Raw genomic sequence first — 11092 nt, 5'->3', positions numbered from 1 at the left:
AAGACTTTGCTAGCTAAGAGAAACATGAAGAGTGTACGTGTACAACTAAAGTATTCTTTTACTTTTAGTTGCATGGAACGGATCTTTGACCTAATCTAATTCTAATGCATTTATCTATCTGCCTCACCACTTAGATCCTAACCGGGCTAGCTTTAACATAAGTATTCTATTTATTCGAATTGGTGGAACTTTATACATGTACTATATGTCACATGTTGTGTCTATTAAATTGGAGGAAATGGTTTGGTTATTGTTTATGTAGATCACATGAACCAAATGAAAAAGCACAAATCAGGCAAGCTTTGCAGATTTGGTCCGATTTGGGTCTATGACTAGCTGTTTCAAATAGAACGGCATGATATATGAACTTTGTAAGCTGAAATATTCTATCGCATACTTTGTTTTATCAATATTTTTAAGATTTTAAGACATTTTCAAGTCACTCAATATTACGCTCTGATGGTATTCCTCTTTATTTGGAAATGAGAGGTCTTAGGTTCGAATCTCGTGGATGGTGAATTCGATACTAAATTAGGCTGCCCTTTTTCAATGTGACCGGTACACGGTGTGGTACATCACATGTCATTATACAAATTATGGGATATGTGTGCTAAAAAGTTAATAACTTAAAAAATAAAATTTATCACTACTTCTATTAAAACATGTGATATACCACTTATGTTCCCGTCACAATTAAAAATTTCTCATTTTCGTAACCTCAAGAAGAATCTGAACCATCATACGTTGTAGGTGAACATGGCTCCGCTCTAGTCTCCGTCAACATTAATTCACACATCCCTTTCTCTTGCCTGATTGATTGAATCCAAGTCGGCATAAAAAACAAGAAAGAAAGCAGAGCACCTATCGGATTCATCGGAGTTTCGATTGTGTACGCCAAGAAAAGAAACAAAGGAAGGGTGCCCTGGTTTGCTGGCCAACGTGAAACCTCCAATGTGTTTTATACGATGGTGGCTTGTTCTAATTGTTAAAAAAAAAAATATTTATTTCAAGGCAAAGTTGGAATTTTATTAAAGGAGTTTTTAAGCTGGTGCAGAGATCAAATAAAATTTTTCGTTTGAGTATTTTGTTGTTTTCCAAATTCGTTTCTTATATGCATCTATAAACTAGGATGAAGAGGCATTTATAAATTGAAAAAAAGTTGTTGGGGTTGCATTATAAAATCAATTAGTTTTATGGCATAATCTTAATTTTCTTCATAATATTAGAGTAGGTTGTCTCTCGTGTGATGCTTAACGGCCACACGTCGCGTCACTCCTTTTATGTTGTCCATGTGCTATGCTTGAAAATTTGGCACATATGACAGGTTATGTTGAGTATCCATCTCACATCGAGGAAAAAAAAAACATTTCAAGAGCTTATAAGAGGTTGAGTTACTCTCAATATTGTCAATTGGTTTTATAGTGGAACCTCAACTTTCTTCATAAACTACCTTTAAGGTGTTGGGTTGTTATATTTCATAGGGTAAATTATATTTGGCACTCTCAAGTTTGAGGGCAATTACAAACCGATACATCATCTTTAAAACATTGCAATCTTATAAACAAACTTACGATTTAGTTGCAATGTCATACATCCATAAGAAAATCTGATAAATTAACCGTTAAGTAATGACGTGGATCCCAACTTTGCCACATGTGGATAAAAAACAAATAAAAAAGGTTTAATTACAATTTTTCTTGTTGGATAAGTACAAATAATTAAGCACCATCCCCCTCGTGCCCCTTCCCCTCTCTTCCGATGTCCTCCTTCCCCAACTCCTTCCTCATAGCAATTGTCGATAAACACCATCCCCACCCTCCTATTAATACCGATGACCACCTTCTTTTTTCTCTCTCTCCTCGGTTTGACTACAATCCGTAGCAAGCGAACCACTGATGAGTCGATATTATACTATATATTTTACCCTATTCTTAGTTATAATTTATTAGTTATTTTATGAGAATTTTGATACTTTGATTTATAATCTTAATGTAGGACTTTTGACGTCCTCTGGGGTAATACGTAGTCAAATGGATGAATTTTGGAGTAATTTCAATTGCAAGATGTTCGTGAGTCTGTAGATTTATTTGTATCAAAGTTTTAGATTTTTCTACCAAGGTGTTTGGCTGTGGCAATGAAATAAAAGCCCAGCGCGCAGCTTTCCCATATTAACGTTTTTGGATGTTTTGGGTATTTTGAATGTCAAGATGGCATATTTTGAGGAAGATTACTTCTGAGGATTTGTTAGGGATGTCTCAAGCTTTAAAAATAGACCTTTTGGGACCAAATCGGAGTTGATGTCGTTGGTCAAAAGATGGATCTTCTATGAAGTTCGAATTTCAATTTAAATAGGAAACCTTTTATTTGCTAGTTTATTATTTTATTATGTTTCCTAGTTTTATCTAATACCTTTTATAGGTAGGTTTTATTTTCTAGTAGTATAAATAAGGTTTTTTAGCCATTAGGGAGACGAACGCATTACTTTAGAGAGAAGGCACTACTTTGGAGAGCTTAGTTTAGAGAGCTTTTGACGATTCAAGTTTATTTTCAAGGTGTTTTCTATCCATGTTTTTAATATTATTTTGTTTTATGATTGTTCGTAACTAATTTCGTTTGATAGGGCGAGGCCACGAGCCTTAGCAAGAATATGTAGTTTATTTTCAATTTACTTATGATATTACGAATGCAAGTTTTGAATTGTTAATCACCAGTTAAAACCATCTATTTGTCTTAATGATTGGCCACCATTAAGATATTTAAAAAAGTAGTTTGATGCAATTTTGGCGGAGGCTATCCTTGGAATTGACTAAGGTTTCTTATGGTTAGTATGTGTAATTTCTTAGGATAGAGGACACATCTTAAGGGTTGCATGGTTTTTTCAAAAGGCTTTTACAAAACTTAATGAGTCTTGCATGTTCACATTCGATCTGGACACTGTGGATGGATTGCATGTTAAATATATGTTCTATGTTGGAGCTTCCAAGTAGGATATACTTTAGGAAAACCTAACCTTCAAAATATACATGGGTAATTCATAAGTGATTCGAATAACTGTGTAAGATTGTTAAGGTGATGGCAGAACCCTAGTGCTCAAATTGATTTTCAAAACTATTTTCGTTTGTTTCCTTTACTTTGCCAATTTATTTAATTATTTTTAATTAAATTCGTTTTTAATATTTTGGGTAATAAAATCAACCTCTTCCAAACTTTGTTTTCAAATAATTAATTAAGATTTGGTATTTACAGAAGTTATTCATTCAATCCCTATGGAGAACGATCTTATTAGAGCCAACTATACTACAGTTACCTTGTACTCTTACAAGTATTTAAGTGTTTTTATCCTTACTTTTATAGGTGGTAAAAATCCTAAGCCACCGTTAAACCCCCTTTGCAAAGTTCCACAACATAAAAAATAAATGTGGGTTTATATTTATTATGTCATCACTTAACAGTCAAATAAACAGATTACATTACAATTAAATCGTAAGTTCGTATTATCACTTAGAATTGGTTGGCTCTTAATTGCTCTTAATTGATAAGTTTCACACTTGTTTGTGAAACTTAGAATTGGTTGATTATTAATTGATAAGTAACTCGTGGTATAGGTTTCGAAAGAGAGATGGTTTTTGGTCAGATGTTTAGTGGCATTACAACATGCGTGTGTGACATGCCCCATGATGCAAACGAAGACTCTAGCTTCAAGATGTCCATGTACATTTGGATTATGTGACATGTCCTTTCAAGTTTCAAGCATTTGTCCTTTTTTTTTTTGGTTCTATTAAGAAAAAGTAATGAATGTGCCCCTCTCACCACAAAGCTACGCATGGATCGATACAAGTCTTTCATTCAATAGTCATTGACAAAACGCGGTCCTATTTTTATCTCTTTCTTATCATGTTAGGTTTCGTAAAATTTGGTACTTAGTTACGATCAAACAACATAAATAATATTAAAATATAATAAAATATTTCGACGATGATGGCAATTGTGGTCGTAGTTGTGGTGACAATAATGGTGGCGGTAACAACTTTGGCAATTATGGTTGTAGTCAGGGTATGTAGTGAGGTGGACAAAATGTGTCTAAAATAAGGCAAATAATGTCATTTAAAAAAATTAATGAGGGTATTACAAGAATTCAAAATATTTATTAAAGACTCAATTCAGTTTTTTATTACAGTAGCTTTTAAAAACACAATCTACATGTTGTTTTTTAAAGTTGTAATCAGGAAACTATTACTCTTATGATAAGCAAGATGTTTTATTTTTTCTAAACACTTTTTATTGCTTAACTTTGAGGTAAAGAAGTTTTGGTGAAAAGAAAAAAAAAACAAAACACAATACCAAGCGTGACCTAATTATTTTACTCTTGCTCTCGTTGGGATAAATCCGACCCATTCCTTAGCAGGTCTTCAGCCCATCTCAATTGAAGAGTCTTTGATCAGTAATCTCGTACGCATGGCCTGCCCAGGCCCAATGCGGGCTGGGCGACCATCCGGGGCCCAAAAAAATCGGGGGCACCAAAATTATTTTGGGTGTTATATTCATATATAATTTCATAATATAAATGTATAAAATTTGGTTAAATGACTAAGAAGTTTAACTAGAACTAATGGTTTATGTTGTTTAAAATTAATAAGGATGTCCTAGGTTCAAATCGCTATATGTTTATTGACTTTCTAATTTTTACGAATTTCTTTTTATAAGGGTATAAATTTATAAAATTTGGTCAAATGATTAAGAAGTTTAACTAGAAGTGGTAGTTTATGATGTTTAAAATTAACAAGGAGGTCTCAAATTCAAAAAATAATGTGTGTTTTTTTATTTTCCATTTTTATTAATTTCTTTTCATAAGAGTATAAATTTTTAAATTTTAGAATTTATTTTCGTAAGCGTATAAACTTTTTAAAGTTTGGTTAAATGATCAAGAAATTTTTAATCAGAAGTAATAGTTTTTGTTGTTTAAAATTAACGAAAGTTCTTAAGTTTGAAATGCTATGTGCTTTTTTTTATTCTTTTCAATTTTTACCATTTTCTGTTTGGTTGTTAATTTCTTTTTAATTGCTAGCTAGTAGTTGTGTGGGTTGCAATTTTTAGACATTCATTCCAATTCAAGTCTAACCTTCAACAAAGAGTAATGCATAGACCAAATTTGCAACACATATGACGTGTCACTAATAAGAAATAAACACGTTAATCAACATTTAAGTAATAAAGGATGCATGTTAGGTATCCCTAGCATCATGCAATTCACAAAATTTGGTTTAAAAATTCTGTATCCCTAGCATTAGCCTTCAAGAAATAATGGATGCATGTCTCATTCACTGCCTATATATATCAACTAAATATTCGAAAATATGATTATTTTTTTAGTCCCATCTTGACAAGGTTAGTAAATAAGAAAAAACACATCATGAGTTGTATAAAAACACTTTAAAAGTTCAGATAGAAGAAAAAAAAAAAAAAAACTCATCATCTATCTACTTGTAAGCCCGAGGTTTTTTGGTTCCCTTCTCTCATTACAAAATAAATTAGTTTTTTATGTCTAAATTATTGAGTTCGAAGTGCTTTTCTAATTATAACTTTATCGAAATCTTACATGTGAAAACAAATAATTTTTCTTATATGAAGTTAGGGCACATTTTTGAAGTCGCCCCGAACCTCAACAGTCTCAGAACGGCCCTGCTCGTACTCTCGCCAGCTCGAAACACTACGCTATCCATGTTCCGGCTCATCCATATGCTTATCCTATTCATATTCCCCAAAACCTGTAATAAACCATCGTACCATCCTCTTACAGGAAATCTTTGGATATGAGTTCGAAGAAAGCGAGGAGAAAGAATTAATAAAGGACGAGAATGCTTGCTATGGGCCTTTGGGCTTGGGCCAAGAGTTTCTTTAGCTCTTCTTTCCCATCACGGGTCCAAATAAATTCAGCTCATAATCCAAAGCCCAAAAAAGCCCATACTCCCACAAGGCACCGCAGCCGATAGTAAAAACAGAATTATCTGCATCAGCAAATCGCCCCTCGCAAAGTTTCAGACTTTTTCTCTTTCCTTCCGAAAAACAATAATTCATAAAAGCAAGCTGCTTTGGGACGAGCAAAAGCCCACCTTAGCTCTCCGCTGACATCACTATTTCCATCGTCTCCTGTAAGTTGTTTCTTGATCAAAATCTCACAATTTTAATTGTTAATTGCAAGCTTTTTATTCAGTTTTTGTTGATTATTTATCCATTTTTTTTTCACTGTTTCTGGTACTTTTTTTTTTCCTCTCTGTGCTGAGTGATTCAGTTGGAGGATGGAGGACAAAGAGAAGAACCCAGGTGCCATTTCTCTCCCTCTCTCTCTCTCTCTTATTTTCTCAAATTTGTGTCTTTTTTACTTTAATTTTCTTGTTTATTGTTCGTATAGTTGCTGAGGAAGTTATGCAATTGGAAATTGAATGAACAATTTGAATTTTCTATTGGTTATGTAAATTTTTGTTATTTTACTGAATAATTTGCTTAGGGAAATTTAGTTCCTGGTGGAATTGATTGAATAAAAACCTGGGGATTGGTTTTTATGATTATTGTTTGATTAATTGAATAAATTGATGGTCTATGAAAAAAATCACACTTCTTGCAAAATTAGCTTTAGTCCAATTTATGTGAAAATTATAATTGCGGTTATTAACTTGAGCAGCAGGGCTTGCTCAACCCACAATTGAGGGTCAGCAAGATGCTGGGGCTGAGCCTGCTAAGCAAAGTTCTACACCGTCGGTGTTTGTGAATTCCGAACCAATGAGGGAGGAACAAGTGCAAAATGCTGTGAAATTCCTTTCACACCCGAAAGTTAGGGGCTCTCCTGTTGTTTATAGACGGTCTTTTCTCGAGAAGAAGGGTCTCACAAAAGAAGAGATTGACGAAGCGTTTCGGCGTGTGCCTGTTAGTGATTGATTCTTGGTGTTCAAGCTAATTGTTAATTGTCATTGTTTTAAGTGTTTGACATTGTTTGTTTGCAAATTTCAGGACCCACCTTCAGGTACGCAGGCAACTACTGGAAATCAAGGTAACGCCGTCACAAAAACCTGGTATTTTGGTTTTGAACTGAGTTTGTCAAGTTGTCTACTGTTTAAATAAGTTTGCTTGTATATGCTTTTTTGTAGCAGATGGACAGGTGAAGACATCGTCAAATGTTCAGGCACAAAATACAACTCAAGCTTTACAGCCTTCACCCACTGCTCCCGCTAAAGTCATTTCCCATGTGGGTGCATTATCTGGGTATAGATTTCGCTGGTTTGATGCCGTTTTTGCCATAGGATTCCTAACACTCTCTGGTTGTGGAACAGCTGTATTAATTAAGGTATTTGTACTCAATCTTCTACAATCATGACATGTTAATTTTGTCCTTCATGTTTATTGCTTTTTTATGCTTCTTGACCCAGTTTACCATAGGACTTCTGTCACTCTATAGTTCCAACTTGATTGCTGTCTAATAACATGTTCCCTGTTTTAGAAATCTCTTATTCCTAGATTGAAGGCTTGGATACGCAAGGTTGTATTGGAAGATGAGAATGACGTTGAAAACAAAGTTGATATGAAACCAAGTTCAGCAGAAGAAGCTGCGGCAGCTGCTAAAACAGCTGCAGCTGCAGCATCAGATGTGGCAAAAGTAATCCAGGAAATGCTGAATTCTAAGACCGAAGGTGGGATTGTGATCTTCTTTCACCAACCATCGTAACCTATCTGTCTTGATTGAATTTATATTTTGTTATCATTGTTGTTTCTTATACTGATGAGTATTACCTTTTCATGATTGCTGCACCCTGGTTTATACTTGGGCCAGAGAGGAAACACTTCGTGGAACTCATGAGTTTGTTAGATGTGCAAGTGCAAGAAATGAAGTCAATGAGCAATTCCATACGGAAATTGGAAGGTACTGGGAATACTTTATTGTTTAATCAAGTGGCTATAATTGATAGTTCTGCCGAAAGAACAGTTACATCTCATTTGTTTGCAACCAGAAACTTCTTGTTTGTACATTGGAATCTGATGATGATTATTTGATTATGCCATCTTTCGCCCTAACCATCAGGAGAAACAAAAGCCTCAAGAAACTCTCTTGTCGATCATGAAGACAATCGCATCGCTATCACAAATTCAAAGGTCATCTGACAGTAGGCATAAATTTGAAATTCTTATTGATATTGGAACGCTATAGAAATATGATATCCAGATCTATTCTAAAAATCTGTTATCATGTATCTGTTTTACAGCAACAATATGTGAATGGCAAGGCAGAGTATGACGTGCGCTCAGGTTATTATTTTCTAATCAATTGTCAAATTTCTGATTGTTTAATCTTTCTAATGTATATTGATTTCTGCTTCATATTGTTTCAATTTTCTCTGTCCAGTGCAATCTTCCTCTGCTGCTGCATCTATGGAACCATCTGCTGCACCTCACCCAAAGTCTTATATGGACGTAAGTAATTTTATATGGCCTTTCCATTGCTTGGAAATGTTATCATAAGAAATGGTGTGTAGTACATGGGTCTATTATTTAGAGCTTCTCTTTTATCCTTAAAACCCATATAATGTTTGAAGGAGTTCTGAGAACATATAAACTCGATGTGATTAAATAATCTAGCAATACTATTATGTTTCTCTCTCAACTTGTGTTTGGACTGTCATCCAGCGACAGTAGATTCGAAGAGCTGGTTTATGGGATTTCCCAGGGGCTGTCAGCTTACTCTTTAACTTTCGTGAATTTGTTATTAAGAGTAGCCAAATCTAAGGTTAGAATGGATGAATCATGCATGATTCAGGAGGTCTAAAAGATTATAAGTTGACGAGGTTGAAAATTATGTTTCAGGCCACTTTGAAATTTTTTAACCTGTTGCTTGTCTGGTAGTCTTTATCGTTCCAACTGCAAATTGAGTTTGCAGATTGTAGGTCTCTGGCCCCAGAGTATTTATCATGTATTTGACTTCTTGACCGCATTTTTAACTTTTATTATAATGCAGATCATGGCCATGGTACAAAGAGGGGAGAAACCTCCTAATGTCAAAGTAAATTCTTTCAACCTTTTTCTTATTAAAATTGGTTTTTTTTTTTTTTTTTTTTTTTTTTTTTAATAATTAAATGCTAATTCTTTGTCATTCTGGATTATATGCAGGACATTGATGATTCACCCCCCAACCCTAATCAGCAACTATCAAATCCTCGCTTGGCACCTAGAGCTAAGGTATTACTTTCGAGAGTTTTTCACCTTCTCCTCTTTCTTCGTTCAGTAAAAGGAAACAGTAATGGGTTATGGACTAATGTAGACTCATTGAGTGCATTAAATCATTTTAGCTATAGAAAATAATAGTTTCTTCCTCTGAAGCCAGTTACTTGAAATTGGGCTACCAATTTTTGGTTTCCGGTGGGTTAAAAGAGGATTCGAATTGGATTCACTCCAGATTTGTAAACTTTGTTGGACCATTTAAGAAACGTGTCCTTCAAAATCAGGATTCTGGAAGAAAGGAAAATGGTTTCGTTTTATCATATTCGTAAAGATTATCTTGGAATGTTACCAGAGTTACTTGTAAGCTACATGAAATTAAAGAGAGATTTATTTGACTGTATTCAAAAGTTTGACTAAGTGTAAATAATATTCAGTTTTCATGCTTTGATACTTGGAGATGATTTTTTTACTTTGTGTTTTCTGGGGTAGCCTTGGGAAGTTGGTCAGGTCCAAAACAACTCGAGCCAAGTACTTCAGTCTCAAGTAAGCAGTGAAGGTTTGAATTCCAGCATTCAGGACAATGGGCTCAATTATCTGTCAAACGGTGACAGTACAGTGTCGCGGTGGCAGCAGCAGCAGCGGAAAAATCCCAGAATTACTGAGATAGAAAATGAAGTCAATGGAGGGTCTTATGGCATACGAACTAGAGAGCAACCAGTTCAGCCAGTTCAGCGTACATGGGTTCCTCCCCAGCCACCCCCAGTTGCAATGGCAGCAGCAGCTGAAGCCATCCGACGGCCAAAACCACCAGTGCAGAAAGAACAGCTGGGTAACGATCTGCCCTTTGCACATCCATCAGAAGTGACCGATGGCCCATCGCAAGGGACCGATGAGTTGCAGAGGATAACAAAGATAGCTGAATCTGGAGGTGCACTGGAGCAAATCAATGGAAGCTCACCGCTGGGCTCAACAACTGAGATACAAGAAGAGGAAGTCAGCTATTAGTAGTCTTGAGCTCATCTCATTGAATACCTTAATCTCAGGTACTACTCGTATATCTACGTCTGTCATGTACGCTTCTTAAGTTAATATATTTGCACAAGGAATACACGTATGTTTCTGTTTTTGAACATCGGGATTCAGGAAGCCATTTTTTTCATTTCGTTTAATGTTATATTGACACTGCATTCTCGGTGCAGATTTCTTCACCTTGGGACACCTACCTGAAAATCATTCAAAAGTTGACCTCAGAGTTACAGAAGTAAAAATATGCATGGATGAGTTGAGATAGTAGAAGAAGATGTTGACAACTTGACATATAAAATAAGTTGCCCAAAGGCTGAATCCTAAAGTGCTTTTCCAAAAGCTATTTTAGGCTATCGTGGTCTGATAAATTTGTTTATTGAATTTTCTCTTGATGCTTCTTGGGCTTTTTATGGTGGTTGTTATCAACTTATTATATAAAAAATAGCCGAACGCTGAATCAGTTCGCAGTCTTAATGTTATTTGCATTGTTGGTGTTTATTCGCATCTTTCTGTCTCTGTCCAACCTGCTCAAGCCGAATCTTTGTATCAATCTTACAAAGGGATTAATGTGCCTTGAAATATGCAACCACCAAATATTTTGTTGGACTTAGGGTCAGTTTGGTATTGTTGCGTTTTTAAAAAAAATTGGTTCTGATGTACTTAAGAATAATTACCGGTAGAATAAAGTAGTCGAGCGTTTTATCACCTATCTATTTTTCCATTGGTTTTTTTTTGTTTGTTTGCTTTTTATGTTATATTTCCTTTTTCTTAATTTCCTTGTTTATACAATCGAGCGTAGTATGCCACTTAATACTATGGTCTAACAATATTCCTTTTCACTTGTAAGTGAGAGGTCTTAGGT

The 11092-nt window shown here is 34.9% G+C and overlaps 1 protein-coding gene across 3 annotated transcripts; it reads left to right on the top strand.

The window, feature by feature from the left end:
* Positions 1-6005: 6005 nt before the first annotated feature.
* LOC137710394 (peroxisomal membrane protein PEX14-like) lies at positions 6006-10728 on the top strand. Of its 3 annotated transcripts, none has more exons than XM_068449398.1 (14): positions 6006-6149; positions 6290-6321; positions 6683-6921; positions 7006-7045; positions 7143-7339; positions 7493-7682; positions 7823-7912; positions 8072-8142; positions 8253-8295; positions 8393-8460; positions 9002-9046; positions 9154-9222; positions 9694-10247; positions 10404-10728. In XM_068449398.1, exons 2-13 carry the CDS (start codon positions 6297-6299, stop codon positions 10207-10209), a joined length of 1593 nt encoding a protein of 530 aa, XP_068305499.1. In that variant the 5' UTR covers positions 6006-6149; positions 6290-6296; the 3' UTR covers positions 10210-10247; positions 10404-10728. The 3 variants fall into 3 exon arrangements, with proteins under 3 accessions (XP_068305499.1, XP_068305498.1, XP_068305497.1); XM_068449397.1 differs by having other exon boundaries at positions 6680-6921; positions 7146-7339; XM_068449396.1 differs by having other exon boundaries at positions 6680-6921.
* Positions 10729-11092: the final 364 nt, after the last annotated feature.

The sequence above is a fragment of the Pyrus communis genome, chromosome 12 (assembly GCF_963583255.1).
Source record: "Pyrus communis chromosome 12, drPyrComm1.1, whole genome shotgun sequence".
Classification (NCBI taxonomy): Eukaryota; Viridiplantae; Streptophyta; class Magnoliopsida; order Rosales; family Rosaceae; genus Pyrus; species Pyrus communis.
The sequence above is the reverse complement of the archived record's forward strand: the minus strand, read 5'-3'. Positions and strand labels throughout refer to the sequence as shown.